Source organism: Myotis brandtii, unplaced genomic scaffold, assembly GCF_000412655.1.
Source record: "Myotis brandtii unplaced genomic scaffold, ASM41265v1 scaffold17, whole genome shotgun sequence".
Classification (NCBI taxonomy): domain Eukaryota; kingdom Metazoa; phylum Chordata; class Mammalia; order Chiroptera; family Vespertilionidae; genus Myotis; species Myotis brandtii.
Genome location: NW_005356259.1, coordinates 7348940 through 7372801, shown reverse-complemented (window position 1 = coordinate 7372801; position 23862 = coordinate 7348940). Strand labels below are relative to the sequence as shown.

The 23862-nt window shown below is 49.0% G+C and overlaps 1 protein-coding gene, 1 long non-coding RNA gene and 1 other non-coding gene across 4 annotated transcripts in view; all 3 read left to right on the top strand.

Moving 5' to 3' along the window:
* MTURN (maturin, neural progenitor differentiation regulator homolog (Xenopus)) overlaps nucleotides 1–8948 on the top strand; it is a 17692-nt gene extending 8744 nt beyond the window's left edge. Inside the window, exons 2-3 of one of the 2 annotated variants that reach the window (XM_014536995.1) lie at nucleotides 1604–1684; nucleotides 7950–8948. In XM_014536995.1, the coding sequence (XP_014392481.1) occupies nucleotides 1604–1684; nucleotides 7950–8060 (192 nt within the window). In that variant the 3' untranslated portion in view covers nucleotides 8061–8948. Of the gene's footprint in view, nucleotides 1–1561; nucleotides 1685–7949 lie in introns of both variants that reach the window. The other variant, XM_005862948.2, reaches the window with a different exon arrangement.
* Nucleotides 8949–9201: 253 nt separating this feature from the next.
* The window catches only part of LOC102264201, a 128544-nt gene continuing 113883 nt past the window's right edge, over nucleotides 9202–23862 (top strand). The window contains exon 1 of the transcript XR_001361419.1: nucleotides 9202–10058. This is a non-coding gene — a transcript (uncharacterized LOC102264201). The remainder of the gene's footprint in view (nucleotides 10059–23862) is intronic.
* LOC106725538 overlaps nucleotides 20995–23862 on the top strand; it is a 12304-nt gene continuing 9436 nt past the window's right edge. The window contains exon 1 of the long non-coding RNA XR_001361423.1: nucleotides 20995–21364. This is a non-coding gene — a long non-coding RNA (uncharacterized LOC106725538). The remainder of the gene's footprint in view (nucleotides 21365–23862) is intronic.

Here is a 23862-nt window from a genome sequence, read left to right as displayed (position 1 = left end):
CGATCAGCTGCCTCCTGCACACTCCCCACTGGGGATGTGCCCGCAACCAAGGTACATGCCCTTGACTGAAATCGAACCTGGGACCCTTGAGTCTGCAGGCCGATGCTCTATCCACTGAACCAAACCGGTTAGGGCAGTTGTTGCTTCTTATTCCCAGCTGCCAATGTCTCCCTCTTCCCGTATCTCTACACTTTTTAAAATATATTTTTATTGATTTCGGAGAGGAAGGGAGAGAAAGAGAGATAGAAACATCAGTGGTGAGAGAAAAACATTGATCGGCTGCCTCCTACACAGCCCCTACTGGGGATCGAGCCCACAACCCAGGCATGTGCCCTGACCGGGAATCAAATGGTGACCTCCTGGTTCATTGGTCAACACTCAACCACTGAGCCATGCTGGCTGGGCCTTCTATACTTTTTAAAAACCAGTGTTGAGCTGTCATTAATTGGTCCCTTCTAAACTGTGATTTTTGATAACTGATACACATCCTGACGTTATCCTGGAAGCCCATGGCCTGTCGCTTCCTCATCTAGATCTCTCACGCCTGTTTCTTGGGCTTATTCCAAATCCTGGAACATTTATGGGAGAGACTTGTCTAGTCCTAAAGATGTGCTAAAATGGATATCCTCACGGGGATTAAAAAAAAAGAAGAAGAAAGAAAAAGAAAAACTTGTCTAGCCTTAAGAAAAATGTAAAACCTAGAGCCAGTCTCCCCTAGGTGTAGGTTCACTTTGTGAAGTGAGGCTTGGGTGTGAGCCTTCTTAAAGCATTTTAAGGGAAGGTGAACTTTCAGAAGTCTTTCCACCCCCCACCCCACCAGTGACTGAGTGATGACTTTTCTGTGTGTTCTCCTAAATTCATTTCATTTTGAAATAAATTTACCATCACCCCCGCTCACAGGCTAATCTGGGTAAAGAATGTCTTGTTCCAAGTTAGTGGTTACAAACTATGTTTAATTAATCCTTCAGCCACAGCCGAAGGCAAAGTCAAGGATCATGCAGGCTCTTGGTTTCCGCTCCCTCCTGGTTGAAAGCCGCCTCGGCTTGCCCTGGAAGGGGGGGCAGTGGCCATCGTGGGTGGGGGCTGTCGACCCCAATGCCCTTTTTACAACGCATGAGCAGATCTGTTGCAAATTGAGCAGGTGAGATTATGGACCAGGAGCACAGGGCCTGCCTTTTCTTTTTTTAAAATATGTTTTTATTGATTTTAGAGAAGAAGGGAGAAGGAGAGAGAGAGAGAGAGACATCAATGATGAGAGAGAATCATTGATCAGCTCCTCCTGCATACCCCACACTGGGGATCGAGCCCGCAACCCAAGCATGCGCCCTGACAGGGAATTGAACTGTGACCTCCTGGTTCATAGGTCGATGCTCAACCACCAAGCCACACTGGCCGGGCAATAGGGTCTGCATTTTCCGATCCCTTTCAGAGCAAGCAAGTCAGTGACCATATGCATCTTACTCTGGAATGTAATGGAAAAGCTCTCTCTGGCGTTCTGGATTCGCACTGCGTGTAATGACTGTGTCTTTGTTTTCTCCTCTCTCTCGCCCCTGGGCACCAGCACGTGTGGAGTGAGAGCGAGGACTGCCTGCCTTTCCTGCAGCTCGCACAGGACTACATCTCCTCCTGCGGCAAGAAGACGCTCCAGGAAGTCTTGGAAAAAGTCTTCAAGTCTTTCAGACCCGTAGGTACCCGCCCGGCTTCTAAAGCCCTTGTTTTCTACCCGGATTGCCCTTTGAAAAAATGTAGATCGTGGAGAAATTGGGCAAAATCTGGGATGACTAATTGTTTGTCTCTTGTCTGCTTGGTGGCTTAAAGATAGCAGCTCTGGAGGGTGGCTGAGGGCGGGAGGGAGGGGGAACGGGATGTGACACAGCTGTTCGGTGTAGGGACGAGGGTTATTTCTAGCATCACTGGAGTTAAGAATCGCTGATAGGGTGGGAAGCAAACAGCCTTCATGAGACAACTGAGTATCCCTGTCCTCACCCAGGCGTCTTACAGCCAACTTGCTGGGAAGTGCTGTGCAGGTCCGTATAATGGTGAGGCCTATATCCAGGGGGCGGCCAGAAGGCTACACAAAGGAGGTACCTCCCCACCTGTGGGCATGAAATTGGGTGTGGGTCCTATTCTTTTTCTTTTTTAATTTATTTATTTTAAATATATTTTGATTGATTTCAGAGAGGAAGGGAGATGGAGAGAGAAGTAGAAATGTCAATGATGAGAGAATCATTGATTGGCTGCTTCCTGCACACCCCACACTGGGCATGTGTCTTTGACTGGAATTGAGTCGGGGACCTTTCTGTCCGCAGGCCAACACTCTATCCACGGAGGCAAACCAGCCAGGGCAAGGGTCCTATTCTTTTCTCTTTATAAACTCACCATAGAGAGCTTGTCTACCCAACCACCACCACCCGTTAGGATTTAGGAATCTATGTTTGTGTCTAGCTAGCAGTACCTTCATTCTTGCTGAAAAGCATGTAAAATGAATACTCACTCTATTGTGAAAGTGACCTGTTTCCCTGTATCATTATTGGACGATAGAGCCAGTGGCCCCACACTTCTGCCGAGTTCAATTCCTTGCCCTCTGGACTCTATGTGGTCAGGATATTTGCTCTAGGATTTCTATTCATTTCTTTTTCAAATCTTTTAAAACAGTGTGCACTTCTCTGCTGAAATTGTCAAGCTTGTCTTCAATTTCTCTGAACATAGTAGGCATGGTTGCATGAGAGACTGTGTTTGATAGTCCAATATTTCAAGGTTTGTAAATCTGTTTGTTGCCATTTGTTTTGACTGTTCTCACTCCTGCTATTGTGTTTCTTTGGACGTTGGATTTATATATTTGAAAATTTATATATAGGAATAAATTGAGGCCCACGATGAAGGTACCTTCCTAAGGGGGGTGGGGGGGCTGTTTGCTTCTGCCAGGGCTCAGGCCTATTGGCCTGAGAATGCCTTTGAACAATGGCGGGCCTGTGGTTCTCAGACTCTGCAGGAGATGCCAAGCCAGGCTGCAGGGCTGCCTCCTCCTAGTTGATCCTTGTCCTGAGAGCTGTCTTAGGCCCCACCCCCACCCCCATCAGGCTGCTAAACAACTACCACAGACTGGGTGGCTTAGAAACAAGAGAGATTGACTTCTCTCAGTCTGGAGGCCGGGAAGGCACCATCAGGTGGCCAGGAGACTTTGTGTCTGGTGAGAGCCCGCATCCCGGTTACAGCCATCTCCTTACCGTCACTCACCTGCTGGAAGGAGAGAGCTGTCTCCGGGGCCTGTTTTATAAGGTATTGGTTCCATTTATGAGGAATCTACCTTCCCAACCCAATCACCTCCCACCTCCCAAAGGGCCCCACCTCCTCATACCAACACCTCAAGGGTTAGAATTTCAACATGAACTTCAGACACAGACATTCAGACCGAAGCAAAGGTATAGGCCTATGGGGTCCCAGCTTACCGTGGGGATGGTTCATCACAGTTTGCTCCTCTGGGAGACCCTGGGTTTGACTGGTCCCCCAGCTCTTAGCATAGGCCAGCCATTCAGTCAGGTTTCTAACTGCTTCTTCTCGGTCAGCAAGGACCTCAGGACAGAAGCAGGTTTACCCCTCTAGGTCCGAATTCCTCAATGTATCCAAGAAGGCACTTTTCATAGTTAATCCAGCTTTTGGTTCCCTGCGGGAGAGCTGGTCCCAATCATTTAACCCACTATTACTACAAGAATTGGAATTTTAGTGACTTTTGTCCACACTTTGTTGATTTGTATCATTCATCTAACCAATTTGTTTTTTATTTTTAAAAATTTCTAAGCCCACTTGGTTCAAATAGATTTTTTAAATTTCTATTTATTTGTTTATTTATTTATTAGAGGGAGAGAGAGAGTGAAACATCAATGTGAGAGTGAAACATCCATGAGCTGTCTCCTGCTTGCCCCCCCACCAGGGACCAGGCCCACAACCCAGGCATGTGCCCTGACCAGGAATTGAACTGGCAACCTTTCGGTGCACAGGACGATGCCCAATTAACTGAGCCATAGCAGCCAGAGCTACCTGTTTGTTTTGCCTAAGGGAGGTTGCATTTAGAAATAAGACACAAGGAGGGTCTTGTCGCTGTTGTAGTGGAAAGTATTTGCTGGAGTAGCACATGCCCCAGTGCTACAGGATGGTCAAGCAGGTGAGCGTCAGCACATCGTTTCCCTGAAAACGTGGTGCTTTTGTTTGCAGTCGGGGAAGCCACGTGAGGAACATTTTCACCGTAGAACAGCCTCCTCCCTGGCTGTGAGTCCTGTTTCCCTTGGCCAGCCCATCGCCGGCCCCTGCCCTGTGCAGTCTCTCTAGAAAGATAAGATCCATCTGTTGACAGCCCTCTGCTGCCGTTGGGGCATCAGTCAAGCAGAGTCAATTAAGTTTGCTGCAGCCGGGCGCTCCTGCGTGCACGGCCCAGGGCGGGGTCATCACCTGGCCTTCCCCAGCCGTCCTGCCTGGAGGCTGAGCAGGCCACGGCAGCGCTCTGCCTGTTTCCACACACCAGCTCTGTGGGCTGCGCTTCTCCCCCTTTCTCTTGTTTGCCCTCCCCCCACTGAAAACCACCACCACCCCAATAAATCCGCTGCTGGATGTGAAAAGGAAAAGTAAAAGTTATCCTTTTTTGCCATTTTACTCTTTTTCCTCTACTTCTTCATCACCTTTTCAACCATATGTGTCGGTCACCTGCATTTGCCCAAGCCCTGCTTTAGAGAGTGAGGTCAGGGCACAGTGCCTGCTCTTGCCCCCAAGGAGCTGGCTGTGGAAGGAGAGACAGACACAGAAACTACCGAGAAACTCCACGTTACAAGACAGAGCGTTTATTTATGTCACAGAAAACATTTATAATCAGAAATTATGTTGTGTTTTTTTAAAAAGCTAATTTTGTCTACACCAAACATGTCAAGCTCAAAGGCTAACACAGGCCAAATAAACGAGGCATGTGGCCTGTGGGCCACGAGTTTGACATGCTTGGTCTACACTGTGCTAGAAGAGCTAGGAGTGCCAGGGGTGAGTGGGCTCGCTGAGTAACACAGAGCTGGTGGAGGCTTCATGAGGAGATGGGGCCTGGAGAAAGGGCAGGATCCGGACCTGCTCAGCGCGGGAGGAGGGCTGGCACCCGGGCCGGGAATCGAACCAAGCCGTGTGCCAATTTAAGTTGATTATGGCTTTTGTTTTTTGATCACATTATAAACAAACCCTTGTGCATGTGTTTCAGAAAATACAGTGGCCCCTAAAGTAAGAGAGTGGCAACTACTCTTGCCCATTAGTCATCTCGCCACCTGCCTCTTCTTTTCCTCATATCAAGAAAACAGACTGCCCGGGCCTTGGGTCTCTTGGTACCAGCAGCATTACGATCAGTAAGATAAATGGTGGCAAATGCCCCAAATGCTTTAGCATCTCCGTACTGAATGTGGCTTCAACTTGTTTACACCACTTTCCAAAAAGCCCCTATTCAATCCTTCAGTTAATCCATGCTCTCTTGGGTCTATGGAACTGTAATTCAAGGATTGGCATCTCTACCATCTTGAACAATCCTGTTGAGGTGGATGGGCCCCAGAAGTTCTATGTCAGTGGTTCTCAACCTCCCTAATGCCTCGACCCTTTAATACAGTTCCTCATGTTGTGGTGACCCCCAACCATAAAATTATTTTCGTTGCTACTTCATAACTGTAATTTTGCTACTGTTATGAATCGTCATGTAAATATCTGATATTCGGGATGTATTTTCATTGTTACAAATTGAACATAATTAAAACATAGTGATTAATCACAAAACAATATGTAATTATATATGTGTTTTCCGATGGTCTTAGGCGATCCCTGTGAAAGGGTCGTTCGACCCCCAAAGGGTCGCAACCCACAGGTTGAGAACCGCCATTCTGTGTGATCATAGGTTGCTCAGAGGAAGCTTGGTGGACAGCAAGACCCTGGGAATGCCAATACTTGTCCAGAGAGAACATACAAGGTTTTTCCAGTCGATTAAAAAGGAATTAGTGATCATAACTACCAGCAGTCATTTAAATGTACACGACAGGATTTCTTGGCCTGTCTCGTTTTCCTCCTAAGACTGTGTGGGTGCGTTGAGAGGAAGGGCTCCAGGATTCTCTCCAGTCTGTTTGCACTCCTGTCTCTGATAGATCTTGACTGTTCACAATTCGGATCCAGAAGTTAAATTTAGACTTACCCGCCATGCATGGGAATGGAGACAGGGGTGGGAATGCTAGACGGTCACGTGTCTGGGTGATATCGTTTGGAATCCCAGGCACATTCTAGTTCGTATGGTTCTTAACTCTTTCTGTCTGACTTATTTCAATTTTCAAATAAAACCTGAACACCGGAATATGAGTCACCTGCATTCATGGTACCAACCATCTCTCCTCTCTCTTGAGAGGCAAACTTGATCTTTCATTCCATCCACTAAGATATGGAAGGGAGGCCGTGGTCAGGGCAAGGAGCTTCTTCCTTCTCCCAACCGCTCAAGAGATTGTTACAAACTATTGGGATGAGCTGGATGTGCTCCTCCTGCCCCACCGCTCCCAGTCGACAGTGGCCCTTTGAGACAGCTCTGTACTTGGAGCTCTAAGGAGAAGGCACGTGTCTGCAGTCGGCCGCGGCCGCCCTGGCAGGCCACATGCACAATGGACCAGGAGTGCCAACAGACGCTCTTGCCCTGAGTGTGTGCATAGGGCTCTGTGAGACCAGCCAGAGTTGTGGTTTGAGAACTTCAGTCAAGGCATTATCATAATTGGGACTCTGCTTTTATCCTTTTCTCACTTAGGGAGTTGGGAAGGAGCAGGAAGAAGGAAGGGAGTTGGGTGGGGGTGGCGTGGCAGGGCACAAGGGAGGCAGTGCAAGCAAACAGAGTGGCCCATCTTATGTTAGTGTCTTAATGCAGTTAGAGCTTAGATCATAGGGCCATTTGGTGAAGTTGCCTCAAACTGATTGACCAAGGATGAGGTCACCATGTGAGGAAGTCCTTTGGCCACATGCATGCTGTAATCTCACTGAGGAGCCAGGGGCTGGATGCCCATGATCACGGACAAGGCTCAGGAGTGCCCAAGGTCACGGCTTCCTGCCAACACCAGAGCTTCTTGCTCATATCGATGCAGCCCAGCTCATGGCACTCAGTTCCAACCAAAGCCCAGCCAGTGCTTTAAGAAAATGTTTACTGTGGATTATTGTGACTTTCCCTGATGATGACTAGAGAGCATTTGGAAAATATGTAAAGATCACAAAGGAAAAAATTTACCCAGAATCACAATGCCTAAAAATAATGCTCTTAAAATTTGGATGTATTTCATTGAACTCTTTTTTTCTATGCATTTGTGTATAAACTTAAAGATATATGTATCATAATGTAAACACACATTCTTTTCACAACTGTGAGCATATTTTTGTATCATTAGATTATTAAAAATACTATTTTAAGTGGCTATATAAGATTTCTATCTTCTGGGCACACAGTAATTTATTTAACCACTTTGTTGAAACTTTTCAGAGTTTTTCCACATTTCTTCATGTGTGTTATAAATAATAGCAGCTGTGCTTTTAGGGGAGAAAATGAGGGGAATCGATTTTTGACATCTGGATGGGACAGTCGCACTGGTCATTGTACTACTGCTAACATCCCAGATGTGTGGGTGTGCGTGGATAGCATATCTTTGTGCATAGGTGGGAGGTGGGGTCATGTTTTAATGCTTAAAAGTAGAGAATCTCCAGGCTCCCCAATAAAACGAGCCCTTTGGGCCCCAGTCCATTGAAGGGTTATCTCCCTCTATAAGTTTATAAACATAATTGTTGGGTAGACTCTCATGGGAAATCCGTAGCTGCTGTGCTGAGTCCGTAAGTGCTGCTGAGTTTGGAGCAGATGCCTTTGGTGGCCTTCCTACCTGGGGCCTTTGGGGCTCACAGCTGCTTCTCTTCTCTCCCTGCAGTTACTGGGGCTTCCGGATGCTGATGACGACGCGTTTGAAGAGTACAGTGCAGACGTGGAGGAGGAGGAGCCAGAGGCGGACCACCCCCAAATGGGGGTCAGTCAGCAGTAAACTTGGAAGGGCTCCCACCTGCCAAGGAGTGAGCCCCGTGGTACCCGAGGCGGGCTCGTGTGCTGCTCCTGGGCTAGCTCTCAGCAGCAGGACGCCTGACTCCCAGCTTCCAAATTAAAACGAAATACCTTCTTAACAACCACAAAATATCTGGGATGAGCTACGCTCAGAAGTGACCTGCATTTGACTCCCGTGTCAGTGGGTGTCTATGGCGTTGTCTCGGTAGCCTTGGCCGTTTCTAACTTAGAGTCCATTCTGTGGCTGACGGTTCTCTCTTGAGTTTCTGTTGGAGAATTGACATTCACTGACTCGAATGTAGGGAACTCTGAATGTATTAAGGATGTGTTTTGAGTCCTCACAGGTGACTTTATGGAGGGAAAGCATGGCAGAGAAGAATTGCAGTCTGCACTTTGTATGTACCTGGTGACATGTCGTAAGTGAACGTTTTTGCTTTTAAAGCATGAGTTTTAATACCTAGTCATTACACTGCACAAGTGCAAGTACAAGGGTAGACAAGGATCACCACTCAGCTCTGGGTGAAGAGGGGAGGGAAGGAAGACCCTCCCAGTGTGGGACAGTCCTGAGTTACCTGGGGACGTGGAGCTGGTTCCTGGTTGTATAAACATACTTGCCTGGTCAATTATTTTAAAACATACTAATTCCAAGACTTAATAGTGGAAAATATAAATGGGGTGACACCAGTTACCAACTTCTTTAGACTGTTTGTAAACCGTCCCACATATGACAGGAAACATTTACCTTCTCTCTTTATAATGAGATGGCAACTTGTTAAATCATGAAAATATCTAAAATCCAAGGGCCACGTCAACTTTGAAGCCATAGATAAATCTAATGGGAAAATAAACCAGGATAACATTTTTTTAAAAATATGATGGAATCCTTTTTTCTTAATCTGTCTTTTATTCTTTTTTTTAAAAAAAAAAGTCAAGAAAATGATCCCACTGTATTTACTTAAAAATTGTAATCAAGTGCTTCAAAATTCAATTGCAGTGCATTTTTAAAAAACTTTTTTTATTGATTTGAGAGAGAGGGGAAGGGGGACTGAGAAAAGCATGGATGTGAGAGCCCCTACTGGGGATCTAGTCCACAGCCCCTGGCATGTGCCCTGACTGGGAAGCGAACCAGCAACTTTTTGGTGCATGGGATGATGCTCAACCAACTGAGCCACACTGGCCAGGGCTGCAGTGAATATTTAAAGTGCCACAAAAGTGGGAATCTTTCGATGGTAGGTTAGCTTGGTTCAGAGGGGAAGTTTGAATGATCACAATACTCAGCTAACTCACAGAGAAAAGACTGTCATCCTTTAGCCAACAAACACTTCTGGGAGAAACCCTTTGTCATGCTAACATGGACTTATTCAAAATATTCCTTTTCTTGGGCCCTTCTGCATCTCTGGTCCTAACAACATGGATGCCGATGCTCTTTTACAGCATTTCGCTAAACGTAGCATCTGGGTGGGGATGTTTTTAACAGGCGTGCCTGTTAGGTTGTGAAAGTTTTGATTTAAACAAATTAAAAAAAGCAGCAGCCGCAGAGGCTTCAGAGCTTCTGGGAGTCTTGTCTGTCTTCCAGGCACGTCGGTGTAAACCTGATGGTCTCAGCATTTTCTGTTTAATTGGTGCTGGGAGGAGCCGGGCTGCTCGTGGTCAAATGGTGCACCGCAGTTTTAAGTCACTGGGTAAAATTACATAGTGCTTTCCACCCGGGCGTCAGAACCACATTTTTTCTTGTCTTGGGAAAACACAGTCAAGGTTAATTTCAAGTCAAATGAATTTCCTTCCAGGGAGCCTATTAACAAAACAAACCTTGATGATTCATCCAATGCGGTGAACGCGCTTTGCTTGCTCGCTGGGATCTGATTGGCTCGAGGCCTGAGCACAGGTGTGTGGGAAGCCGCCCCTTCTGTAGCTCTCGCTCAGGTTTGCTCGCCTTCTGCAGCTGAAATGAAGGCGCTCCACTAGTGTGCTCCACTCGAAGGTAAACTGGAATGTGTGTGTCCTAGAGGCTCAAAACCTAACTGTGCATATGTTTGAAAATGGAATGGACATGGTTGTAAAACGTTATTTTATCTAAAAGGGGGTTAGGTTTTGACTAAATGCATTTTGGTATTCTCATGTGACTGTTGCGTTTATAAACATTGAGCTGAAGTAGACTCAGCCGTTCATTGGACTGGGGAGAAAGCTGGTATTTGTTTTGCCCCAGGGGTTGGGGATAACATCACTGTATGTTCCTTACTTTCCTGGCAAAACCTCAAAAGGCATTAATTAACAAATCGATTCTTTCCTCTAAACTTCCTTTTCTCTGTGTCCCTCCCCGCCAGGGCTCACTGCCACGCACACACGTCCGGGTCGTGTGTGGCGTTAGGGTTGGCACAGCGCAGTTGCACCTGGTCGGTCACCGGGTCGAGCAGCCTGCGGTCTCTGTTATGGACATGGTCCCATGGCTGCACTTTCACAGACTCAGACACACGTTCCCAGGAGGCGCCAGGGCACAGTGGGAGGAGCACTGGCTGGGAGTTAGGAGAGGCACCTGGGTTCTAGTGCCGACTCTGCCAGTAACCGCGTGACCTTGGGCAAGTCACTTAACTGGCCTGAAATAAGGGATTTTGCCCTTCCTGCTTTAACCACTATTCTTCCACAACTGCCTTAAGATGTGTGTGGGTCTGAAGAGCAACAATCAAGGGAAATGAGCAGGAAATAGATTCAGAATCTCACTGTCCTTAGGATCCTGGCCCCCGGGCTACCTTAGAACGGGTTTCTGTTGGTCTGTGAGCGCCCACACCCCCTGGGACCTAACCCTGTGGGGCTGATGGAACTGCTCCTTAGCGAGAGCCAGGCCCCAGGAGTTACAAAAACCAGACTTGTCTCCGCTGTACATGCTCTGCCTGTGGGAGGTGTCGTCTTAGTTGTGCCCCGACAGATTGCGGCTTTGGAAGTGGAGTAACTAACTTAACTGAGAGGGGAAATTGCATGAGGAATAGCTGGAAGGGGTGACTTGTGACTTTTTTGCCATCTCATCCAGTGGGGAGTGAGTGTGAGTGTGTGTGTATTTGTGTGAGTGAGTATGCAGCTGTGTGAACAGGGAATGATTGCTTGTTGATCGCTGCGGGCCTGCGAAACCTTACCACACCCTGGTCCTGGAGTTGAGTGAGTCACGGAGACATGTTTCTGACGGCTACTGGTTACTTTTCTCTGATAATCACCCTGAGCAGACTTCAGGGAATCAGAGAGTGAATGATGGAGCCAGGGAAGGAGGTGAGACCCACACCGAGGCTGCCACATTCGGATTCAGTCACACTGAGGCGTCCACCCCAGGCACCCAGGCTCAGAGCAGCACGTAGTCCTTGTTCTTCAGTGACTAGAACACCAGGCCTCTTCCTTAGGAATGCCCCTTGTGTCCTGGTGCCAGCATGAGTTCCTGGCGTGCTTAAGTGGAGACCTCTGACCTCTCTAATTACTGCCGCTTTTCACGTGAGCGGAAGCCATTCTCGGGCACAGTCACGTCTCCAAAGGTCGTCTCTGTCTCCTCGGAGCACACGTGTGTGGACCTGGGGAGCTGTGGTGCCACAGCACCGGACTCTGCCTTGCATGTGATGACAGACACGTTGGGAAACTGTGGCATCAACAGCTTCCCGTGACTTGGGAGTTCCCGTGACTTGGGAAGCACGCGGGAGCAGGCAGGACTTAGGTCTGGGGTGGGAGGAGATGAGTAAGGCAGAATTCGGGTCTGAGTCTTTAAAAAAGAAAGTAGAAAGCCAGGAGGCAGTTATCATGTGAGGTCCAGGAACACTCTTTGCATGCTATCCCACTAGGGGCCTGATTTGCTCAAAGGGGCTGCCTGCCCAAGTGTTCAGAGGCAAGGTCCGTGTTTGAAAAGGCCTCCCAGCCAGGGAGACGGCAAGGGTCCTGTAAATTTGGTGGAGTCCTTGTCCTGGGTCAGCCAGCTGTCAGCCAGAGAAGCCCATCTGTCCGAAGTGCTAACAGGCCTCAGGCGCCAATCACATGCCAGGCTGAATGGGAACCCAACTTGGTCTTGCTCTCAGCTGCTGAGGAGACCTAGGGTCGGAAACGCCCCTCCCATGGGCTGAGGGCGAGGCCCACCCACTGCACCCAGCTCCAGGGTTGTAGAAAGAGCACAATTAAAGCTCAGGTGGGGTGCATATCCCTCTCCCCTAGAGTGAGTGTTAACTCAAGATGCCAGTGCCAGCGGCTTCCTCTTCAGGTTACCAGAGAAGCCTACAGCTTTTCTGAATGAAAAACAAATCCTCTTCCATAAAGACTCAACCCGCTATCTTGGCTTTGTGATACCAGGTACCACAGGAAAGGCTGAAGTCTTTCAGATTGATGCAGAATCATTCTAACACTTGCCAGGATGCCAGTAGCCTCTGGTGTCCATGGCAACGTGGTGCCCATGGCAAAATAGCTCCAGCTCACGTTCACTGGGCAAATTGTCAAATAATATGTTGTCTTTGATATTTTTTTAAATTTGGATTGCAAAAATAGAGGAGCTGTGAACAGTTCGCGTTAGAAAGCCCATTGAAAGCATTGTGAGGCTGAGGAGGCATAAGCAGTTAAACGCGGCACCAGGCCACAGGAAAATAAACATTTCATTTGCTGAGAACTGTGTGTTCGAGAGGCTCGGTGCCGCAGAGAAAGCTGACAGTCTGTTCTTGGTAGAACTGCCTTTCCCTGTTTTTTTCTTTTCTCTCATTTCTGTTTCTGAAGATTTATTTTTCACTGAAAGCACCTTCTGGCGGCCGTGCGGACGAAGCAGGGAGCAGGACTCTGTGCTCGGAGCAGCTCCTTGGGGGAGAACGTAAATGGTCAGTTCGAGAACGAATCTGAGACTCTGTGAACAGTCTGCGTCTGTGTACAAAAGCAGTTTAGCCATCGAATGAGAAGCATAAGCAAGGAACCGTTTGGGTTTTTTTCTTAGGCAGAAAACAAAACAACAGGGTGTATATGCTTTCTTTGCCTTTCGTTTCCTTTCAAAGAAATCTCTTGTAAATGACAAAACTGTGAAATGGGTTGCCAACCATTGTTGCCCTTCGTTAGACGCTTCCAGCCGTGTGAATCCGAAACGGGACCCTGTCCACACCTGGGCCTTTCTCCCGGGAGAGGGGACCTCATCCAACAATGTAATTACCATACGCTTGCTATTAAAGAGCCTTCCAAACACCGTGGCGGTTGCCTCTTTCTTACTCCCTGCACCTGGCTGGTCCTGGGGGACAGGTCCTGTGATAAAATCGGAGAGCAAGAATAAGGACCGTTGGCCAGCTTTGTGGTTGCTGTTCTTGGGCTGGTGGCGGGGAGGGGTGGGTGGTGATGAGGGAGAGAGGGAGGGGTATAGGAACCACTGATAGGATTCAAATGTTAATAATGGATGTGTTTTGAGAAGTGAATGTACCTATTCTGATGCCGTTGCTGGTATTCAGTAATTTTCCACTCTTCCTTCACACTAGTCCTTTAGGTTTATATGTGGGGACCTTTTTTTTCCTCTCCTACTTAGGAATCCTTTGTGGCATCAATTAGAAATTGATGTGGTCGTCCTATGATGACATTGACACCTTTTCCCACTACTTTCCTCCCAGTGACTGCTATCTGGTAAACAATAGCATTTAAAGAATAAGTCTGCCAGTTGGTGGGAAGTCCCATCATTTGATGAAGAATAACTTTCTTTCTTCAAATGAATAGGTCTCTATAGATTGTGAAATTAGGTTTGCGACCGCCTTAATAGGCCAGCATATTGTGTGTGTGTGTTTCAGATAATGTGTGGTTCTTTGTTGTCAACGTGCCTGTTCTTTGCGATTGTGCAAGCGGCCCAAACCTCGCTCAGTCCCATTCTGACTCAGCGGGGTGTGGTATGGTCTTCCCCAGACAAAGCCTTTCTTATGGGGAAATTCCCTTATTATTGTTACTTGATCACTCACAGGTATGCTTTTTAAAACTCAGATTGGCTTCTTCTTTTTTTTAATCCTCACCCGAGGATATTTTTCCATTGATTTTTAGAGAGAGTGGAAGAGAGAGGGAAAGACAGAGAGAAATATCGATGTGAGAGAAACACATCAATTGGTTGCCTCCTGCATGTGCCTGGACCAGGGCCCGGGCTGGGGAGGAGCCTGCAACCGGAGTATAAGCCCTTGACTGGAATCAAACCCGGGACCCTTTGGTCCTCAGGCCAACACTCTGTCCACTGAGCAAAACCGGCTAGGGCCAGATTGGCTTCTTGATTGAAATGCAGGGACTGGGCATTAGAACAACCCCCATTTCCCCTTTTCAGTGATCTCTGAAGTCGGTGGGCTGGGGGAAAAGGTTGCGTGACCTTAGGCATGTCACCTCTCCCCACCCCCCACCTTTGTTCCCTCATCTGTAAAAGTCAGACTATGGCCTCCTTCTACGTCCCCTCCAGGCACTCACATGGCGGGGATGTGTGTTGTCTTGGCTGATGGGGTGGGGAGGGTGGGAAGCAAAGTGAATAAGGAAAATACTGTCTCATGCCAGCGGGCTGGGCGACCTGATATTGGCAAAACTGAATTTCTCCGAGTCTGAGCCCATCTTCCCTGGGATCCCTTTCAGACATAACGACCTAGTCACAGTAGTAGGTGCTCATTAGCCCCAGTGCTGACATCACTGAATTCTTTCTCCTGACCTCCTACATTTCCCTTCTCTTTGTGATCAATAATCCTATATAATAAAAGCCTAATATGCTAAGTGTCCGGTCATCCAGTTGTCCAAACAACCAATCAAAGAGTAATATGCTAATGATATGCTAAGGTCGCTCAACTACTCGCTGTGACGTGTACTGGCCACCAGGGGGAAGACACTGGTAGGTTAGCTTGCTGCTGGGGTCCGGCTGATCAGGACTGAACAAGACAGGCCAGGTGTGCCCTTGAGCCCTCCTGCGGTCCCTCCCTGGCTGGCCTACCTCCCGCATCGCTCCCCAGCCCCAATTGCACACCAATGGGGTCCCTTGGCCTGGCCTGCGCCCTCTCGCAATCTGGGCTGAGGGACCCTCTTCCCCCTCCTCCCCCCAGTGCATGAATTTCATGCACTAGGCCTCTAGTGTGGAATAAAAAGCTACGACCAAAATGGAAGAGTTGGGGCAGTTTGTTTAGGGACACAATGAACAGTCACGTTGCCTTTAGGAATGAGTCTCGTTTCCAGAGTAAAGCACTAGGCCTCTAGTGTGGAATAAAAAGCTACGACCAGAATGGAAGAGTTGGGGCAGTTTGTTTAGGGATACAATGAACAGTCACGTTGCCTTTAGGAATGAGTCTCTTTTCCAGAGTAAGGTCAGGCCGGGTGGGACACCTCATTGTCCCCAGAGTTCGGTGTGGACATGAATGGGTTCAAGTGAAGCAAAGTAAGCCAAACGAAGCCCACTACCCAGAGTTTGGAGCAGCCCTGCAGAACTAGGGGCACCATTATCCCTCTCTCCCTTGGGCAGGCTTGGCCGCCTGGCACCTGGGAAACTCGAGAAGTTCACTCCAAAATAGCTGGCACTACAACTTCAACCCTCAGTCCCATGGCAGGCAAACGGCTGTGAAACACTGGACCTCTGGCCCTCCGTTTTTCCTTCTCAGAGCAGAAAACAATGCCATTTCTAAAAATCGGAGCAGGCTGTAATTAGGCCGCCAACAAACAAGGCAGGCATTTCCTATCAGGTACATGTAAAGAAGAGAGGTGGTTATTCCTTATTTTCTAGGAAAATCCGCCCATAGCCAGGCCTTGGAAACCAGCCAGAGAATGCAGTGGGTCCTTCGGGATGCGTTTTAATGGGGAGCCTCTAGGGGTCAGCACAGCGTCAAGGAAGGGCGCTCTGGTCCGGGATAGTCCAGCCTGTTTCCCTGAATGCGGGAGCGGGCTGACCTCAAAGGGCAGGAGAGGAGAGAGCGGCCCAGGCAAACAGCGGAAGGCGCAGAGCCCTTTTCCTGGACATAAACCCTAACTTTTGGCTCAGGTTGTTTTTCTCTCCCCTGCTTTCCCCCTTTGCATCTTCCTCCACAGCTCCCGCACCCCCTGTGCGCACTGTCAGCTCCATATACGCGTCCTATTGACCGATCAGTGGCGCGTGGCACTCAGCTCCCTCTGGAAGGCTGGGGAGACGCAGAGCGGATGGACAGAGCAGTTCCTCCGCTCTGTGTGCCGAGGCAGCCTGGGCCTGTTGCTCATTAGCCACAGACTCTGCCAGACCTGCAACTCCCACCCCAGCTGCAGGGCCCCGGGGGCAGCGCCAGACCACAGGCTTCCACTTGGAACCCGCACCCGGCTCCCAGGGGCTGCAAGGGTCAGACGTGGTGGGGGAGGGTTTGAGCATCTACAGGAGACCTGGGCATAATCAATGAAGTCGGGAGCCCCCCAAAACTGGTGGGCACTCCTGGGTGCTCCAGGGCACAAGACCAGAGGACGCCAATTCCAAACCCAGAGGCAGCCTGGGGAGCTCCCAGCTGCTCCCAGAGTTGCCCCGGAGTTGCCTTTTAGCCCAACAAGGAACGGAAGATCGGGGCCAGCAGATTTGTTGAAATTACTAGTGACTCTAAAATGGAACCCGAGGGCCGGGCAGGGCTACAGAAAACCAGCCTGCCCTCCTCGCTACCTGCCGTCCTTGGTCCTGCCCCGGGCAGAGCCCTCCTCACGGCCATTGCAGACTCTTCTAATAACAGAAGGGGCTGCTCCAGACTCTTCGTAATGAAGGGGCTTTGAGCTTCCCCTGGAATAAATAGCAGCAAAATCCACTCTGTGGTCAGGCCAGGGCTGAACAAGAAGATAGTGCTTCCTCCTCTGCTCACACCTGGGAACCGGCAGTAGCGTCACCATCATGCACCCACAGCTTCCAGCTCCAGCCTGCCTTCTAGAACTTTCCTTCCCCACCCCTGTGCAGAGGCAGCGTGCACACCCTCAGAACCCTGCCCCGGCTGGGTAATTCTCCTGCGTGTCTTAGATCAACGCGTGGAGATTGGAGAGCACTTTTCAAAAGCAAACTTCCTTCACGCTGAAGCTCATTTGTTTGTCTGAATGATCTACCGCCATCACCGCCACAACGTTCCTGTAGGAAACATTGGTGCCCACACCTGCTTTCCTCAATTCTGAGGGCCCAGTGTCGTCACCAGCTCCCCGTGATCAGGACCCCCTGGTCCTGGCAGGTTGGCATGGGCTCCCTGGTGAGCGGCTGCAGAGGCTGTAGAGGCTGCAGGGAGCAGGACGTGCCAAACCCAGGAGGGGTGCTTTTCTGTCCTCTGATGCTGCAAGGGGAAAGGGAGGGGAGCAGAAACGGTGAGTCGGAGACAAACTTTGAACATGTAATCCTGCAAGGAACACGAGGCTGTGCGGGTTCGGGAAGTGGAGGGGACAGTGTCTCCTAGGGACGCGGAAAAGCTGGTTTCCCAGATCGGACTCTTGCTCCCAGATAGCCTTGGTCTTTAAACCTTTCGCTTCCCCTGCTCAGAAGTGTGAAGGGCCACTCGGAGCCTCGGCTACAAGGGGCTATAAAAACACAAACTGTTGTGAGGAATGGACTTTACATTGGGGTCTGCAGAGTGTCCATTTCACAGCCCTTGACTGCAGTGCTCCCCGGAATATGAATCTAATTAACCGAAAAGGACGGGGGCCACATCTCCCGCCAGGTCTCACTCTGCTGCAGGACTTCAAGTTGAAGGCACCCTAATGAGGGCTGTCCAGCCGCCTTTCCCCCCACATCACCTCCCCCTCCCACCTTGCCGGACACTGAGCACTTTATAATTCAAAGCTCATCTAAATTTCACAGGGGGATGTAATTCAGTCCTTTACTAGGCACACCACTACCTCAGAAGCATGGCCTTCACATCTGCAGGTGGCCTTAGCTTTCATACTGTGTGAAAAATAACTATTATCCTACAGGTGCCTTTTACAAGCAGCCTTGTACAGTGTAACTAAAAGCAGTGATTAGGCTGAGGAGGGGGCGGTACTTGGGGACAGAGCTAAGCAATCCTGGTGTCTTTTGACGTCTTCTTCCTTCCAAGACTATTTCTGACCCTGGCCAGCTCCCAAGTGACTCCCGGAACTGGTTACCAAAAGGGCTAAGTGAGATCACGGTAGCGATTGGGTGTAGAAGTCTAGCCGCACAGGGAACAAACCAGTGCTTTTGAAAAAGATCTGTCAGCCAGACGCAGGCCGGACGTGTCATCTCGTTCGATGCTAATGAACTCATCCAACCCATCCACATAGTCTGGTCTCGAGACTATGGCCAACCCTTTGCCTAAGCCATGAACGCACATCCCCTTGCTCTGAGCCCCGCTCTCTTCAGTTCCAGAAGCACGCAAATGAAAGTTGCCACGTGCGCTTGAAAATTCTATTTGGAAGCTCGTGTTGGTGACTCTGGATAGGATTTGAGAAAAGGAAACAGACTCTGAGTCAGGTATGCTGCCAGCTGCAGAGAGTTCATCTCGCCGGGGACAGTTCTGCTCGCTGCGGAGGACAGTGTTGCAGATGTGGAGATGTGAGACAGATGTGGAGATGTGACACAGGTGTGGAGATGTGAGACAGGCGTGGAGATGTGAGACAGATGTGGAGATGTGATACAGGTGTGGAGATGTGAGACAGGCGTGGAGATGTGAGACAGATGTGGAGATGTGATACAGGTGTGGAGATGTGAGACAGGCGTGGAGATGTGAGACAGATGTGGAGATGTGATACAGGTGTGGAGATGTGAGACAGGCGTGGAGATGTGAGACAGATGTGGAGATGTGATACAGGTGTGGAGATGTGAGACAGGCGTGGAGATGTGAGACAGATGTGGAGATGTGATACAGGTGTGGAGATGTGAGACAGGCGTGGAGATGTGAGACAGATGTGGAGATGTGATACAGGTGTGGAAATGTGAGACAGGCGTGGAGATGTGAGACAGGTGTGGAGATGTGACAGATGTGGAGATGTGACATAGATGTGGAGATGTGAGACAGGCGTGGAGATGTGATACAGGTGTGGAGATGTGACACAGATGTGGAGATGTGACACAGGTGTGGAGATGTGAGACAGATGTGGAGATGTGACACAGGTGGGGAGATGTGACAGGTGTGGAGATATGATACAGGTGTGGAGATGTGAGACAGATGTGGAGTTATGTGACACAGGTGTGGAGATGTGAGACAGATGTGGAGTATGGAGGACCTATGAGGAGTTCAGAGTTGGACAGGTTAAATTTCAGATGCCCATTAGGGGCCAAGTGGAGATGCCGAGCAGGTGGTTGGGTGGAGGAGTCTGACAGAGGTTTGGGCATCACGTTTGAAGAGGAGTCTCCTAGGATTTATGGGCGGTGTGAAGAGGAGTTCCGTTAATAGCGTATGGTCGGGGCTCAGAGCCAAGTGTGGTGGGCAGCAAAGCCCTGGATTCCTGTGCCCTTGATGTGGCTCGTCTATGTATCTAACCCAGTGCAGCGTCTTAATCAACTCTTCCCACCACTGGCTTCACTGGCACCTTATCAAAGCCCCCCCCCCCCACCTCTCTTAGCACCGCTCCCTGCTTGTCCTCTGAATCAACAGCTCTGTCTGGCTGAACTCTTCCGTGGTCTCTGAGGTTCTCAACTTGCCCTGCTCTTGACTTTTTGTCTTTAGCTCCCATTGCTCCAAGCTTCATGGCTGCAGGGAAGCCCTCCCTACTCCTGAGTAACTCCACCCGCCCCTCTCACCCCCGTTCTGCAAACTCCAGCCCAGGCAGGGCCCAGGCCCTTATTCACTCCGGAGATGTCAACATTTGTACAATTTCTAATTTAATTCCCAGAAGGTAGACATACAGGGTGGGGCAAAAGTAGGTTTACAGTAGTGATTACTCAAAACAGTGTATTCTTGTATTTTTTATTAATTTTGTATTATTTTCCATACAAACCATTTTTAAAAATCAATTTTAACTATAAACCTACTTTTGCCCCACTTTGTTTCTTTATTATCGCTGCCACCTTGACAGATGAGAAAATCCAGGTTTAAAGAGGCAAAATCACCTGCCCCAATCACCCAGATGGGAAGTTTCTTGTTCTATTGCTGTGTGCCAATTTACCACAAACTTCGAAACGTAACACACATCTACAACCTCATTCTGTGCATTGGGAACTTGGACATATTTTATCTGGGTATCCTGTTTCAGGGTCTTGTGGGCTACCGTCAGGGTGTCCCCCAGGACTGGGGTTTCATCTGGGCAAGGATCCATTCCCAAGGTCCTCAGTAGTTGTCTTGTCAACATAATTTGAGCAATTCAGTTCCTTGCCACGTGGTCTTGTGCGATGTAGCTGATCGCTCCTTCAATGCGTGTGAGCTGAGAAGGCAGAGCCTGCAACCTCTTATAACCTAATCTCAGAAGTGACATCCCATCACCTTTGCTGTATTCTATGGGTAAGAAGGAAGTTGCTAGGCCAACCACACTCAAGGGGAGGGGGGTGGACTACACAGGGCAGGAAGGGGGAGGGGGATCATTGGGGGCTATCTCAGAGCCAGCCCACCACAGGAAGTAGCCCTTGGGTTTTAACTCAGGTCTTGGCGTTCTTCCTTCTATGCTTGTCTGGATCCTACATGGTTATGCCCTGCTATGGCCTGAACAAAAGGGTGACAATAATATCACTTTGCTCATGTGACTCCATCAACTAAAAAATCTTTCATCCTAGCCAGGGATATTGAGTAACCTGATATTAACAAGCAAAACATGGGACTTTCACCCTAGTGGGTTTTGCTCAGTGGATAGAGCATCGGCCCGAGAACTGAAAGGTCCCAGGTTTGATGCCGGTTAAGAGCACGTACCTCGGTTGCAGGCTCCATCCAGGCCCTGGTCGGGGTGTGTGTGGGAGGCAACCAATCCCATCTTTCTCTCACATTGATGTTTCTCTCACTGTCTCTCCCTCCTCCCACTCTCCCTAAAAATCAATGGAAAAATATACTTGGGTGAGGATTCACGCACACACACACTTTCAAATGAACATGCTTGGAGTGTTGTTTAAAGCTAAGTAGCTGAAGTGATGGGGGAAGGAGCAGATGGCGCGCTGTTATAAAGGCAGCTGATGGCAACTGTCATCGCTATTTAAACCGGTCCTGCGTCCGTAGACCAGTGGAAAATAACCTCAGAACGCTCAGCCCATTCATCGAACGCTGCCACCCGGAGGAGGAGGTGGGTCAGAGGAGGAGGGGATAGCCACCACAGCATCACACCAGCCTCTCTCTGAGCCACCTTCTTCCCAGCCACACGGGTACACACAGCTCCCAGTCTGTGTGACGGACCAGCCCCTGACGGACAGAACATCCTTCCATGACAACAGCTGGGGGAGAGGTGAGTGCCAGCCCCCTCTTCCTACCCCCACCCCAACCAATACCACTGCTCTCTGAGAACTGCTGACAGGACAGCACCCAGCACGGTGGCTTCTCGGCAACCCCATGACAGTCTCAGGCATCCTCCTGCACCTGTTCCTGGGGCTCCTGCTGCGTGGGCTCCCTTCCTACGGCTCCCCGCCCCTCATGATCACTTCAGTTTCCACCCCCCTCCCATTATCTCGTCATCTGCACCTTCTGTCTCTAGCATAACCCAGATGGGTGTATTTACCTAATAGCTATTTACTAAGAACTCATTATAGGCCAGATATCCTTCCAGGCAGGGAGAAAGAAATGTTCTTTGTCTGTGGGCATATATGTACATAGATACCTATGACCTAGAGGCTCAGAGTACGGCTTTGAAGTCAGTAACAGTGAACTCTACTTGGGCAAGTTATTTAAATGTTCCTAGCCCCTGTTCCTCTTCTGTAATATGGAGATCATTATTCCTACTGCTGGGGCTGTTGTGAGAATCACATGAACTAAAATTTGTGGGTAACACTTAGTACCGTCCCCAGCACATAATAAATCCTTAACAATATTCCCATGTGGTCAGCACAGACAGACTCCCCACCCTCAGCACTCTGTAGCCTCCAAGAAGGCTAGAGCCACATGTGTCTGGCTCCCAGCTGTGTCCTCTGTATGTGACCCAAGCCTGGCACATGGTGAGTGCTCAATAGCCATTTGAAGAATGGCTTAATAAATGAATAAGGAATACTGCAGTTAATGACAAAATATTTATCTAAAGCAACTTTGCAAGGGGCTCAAAGATCTCTCAATAGCATCTAACTCCGTTTCAAAGTCCACCTCGGATGATGAGTAACAGGTTTGGCCATTCAGTTAGATGTTTGACCAAGGCCTAAAGGGTTAATCCTGCCTTGCCGGAGACCATACACTGAGTCTGGCGTGGTTAGGAGGTGGAGGAGGAGACTGTTGACTCTCAGCTCACTGCTGCATATCTGGTGTGTTGAGGTCATCTTCCCAGCCTGACTGACTGAGCAAACAGGGAACAGCCCCTCTGAATGGGGACTTCCTACTTCCTTGTGACCATGGCTCATTTTGGAAAAAACCAATCAGTTGTCCCAGGCCTTGATGCTGAGCAGCTGCCTGCTCCTGTACGTGTTAGTCCAAGAGGGTGATCTGACCATCCCTGGGGTGACTCCAGCGCCCCCATGGGCTGTTTTCCTGCATGGCGAGGTCATCTGCTCAAGGGCGACCAGCAGCCCTTCTTGGAGAATGATGACAAATCTCGGTGTCAGGTGATCTGGCTCCTAGTCCCAGCTGCACTCACTGTGTGACCTTGGCCTTGTTTCCTTACCCTCTTCGCACTTGCATTTTCTCTTCTGAAAAGGAGGGAATAGAACACCTGGCAAGGATGTGATTGAATGATGTATGACCAAAGGTTCCCAGCACAGTTCCCAGAGAATGCTTGTGGAGTCTGGACCTGAATGCAGGGCCAGCGCTAACCATCCTCTGTGGTGACAGGCCTGGGAGAGTCTTCTAGTCCCCATCTCTCCCCATAGTCTGGCCTAATTCCCATCGGCATGTTGGGCGAGACAGTGATTTTCAAGCTTTATCTCCCAGAAGGACTCTTTTGTCAAGCAAACTGAATATGGACTGGAACCGAAGCACATGAAACTAAGAAGGGGGAGCTCACTTGTCAGAGCAGAGCTAGATCTTGTCTCTGATCTGCCCTCAACATTGTGTAGTGGCCTCGCATCTCTCTCCAGAGGCCCCAAAGCTTCCCAGAGCTTGGTTTGAAAACAACTGAACAAACAAAACAATAACAACAACTGAACTAAAATTCCTATATGGTCCCTGTCAAAGCAATAATACTATCAATACATTATCATAATATAAATGCTACCTATTATTATTATCATGGCTGACATTTACTGCAGTGGTTCTCAAACCTTAGCTTACATCAGAATCACCTAGAAATCTTATTAAAACAAAGACTGTTGGGCCCCACACCCAGAGTTCCTCATTCAGTAGGTTTGGGGAGGGGACAAGAGCTTGTAATTCTAAGGGATTCCAAGTGATGCTGACACTGGAGTCTGGGAACCTATTTTGAGAACTGTAGGTTTACTGCGTGATTTCTATAGTTAGGCACTATGCCAGGCATTTTTTACCTGGAAAGTTTCATTGAATACTCACAACTACACTTCGAGGTAGGAATCATATTTTGAGAACTGTAGGTTTACTGCGTGATTTCTATATGTTAGGCACTATGCCAGGCATTTTTTATCTGGAAAGTTTCATTGAATGCTCACAACTACACTTTGAGGTAGGAATCGTACTATTTATATATCTTATTTAGAGATGAAGAAACCAAAGCTTAGAGAGTCTAAGTCAGCGGTTCTCAACCTGTGGGTCGCGACCCCTTTGGGGGTCGAACGACCCTTTCACAGGGGTCGCCTAAGACCATCGGAAAACACATATATGATTACATATTGTTTT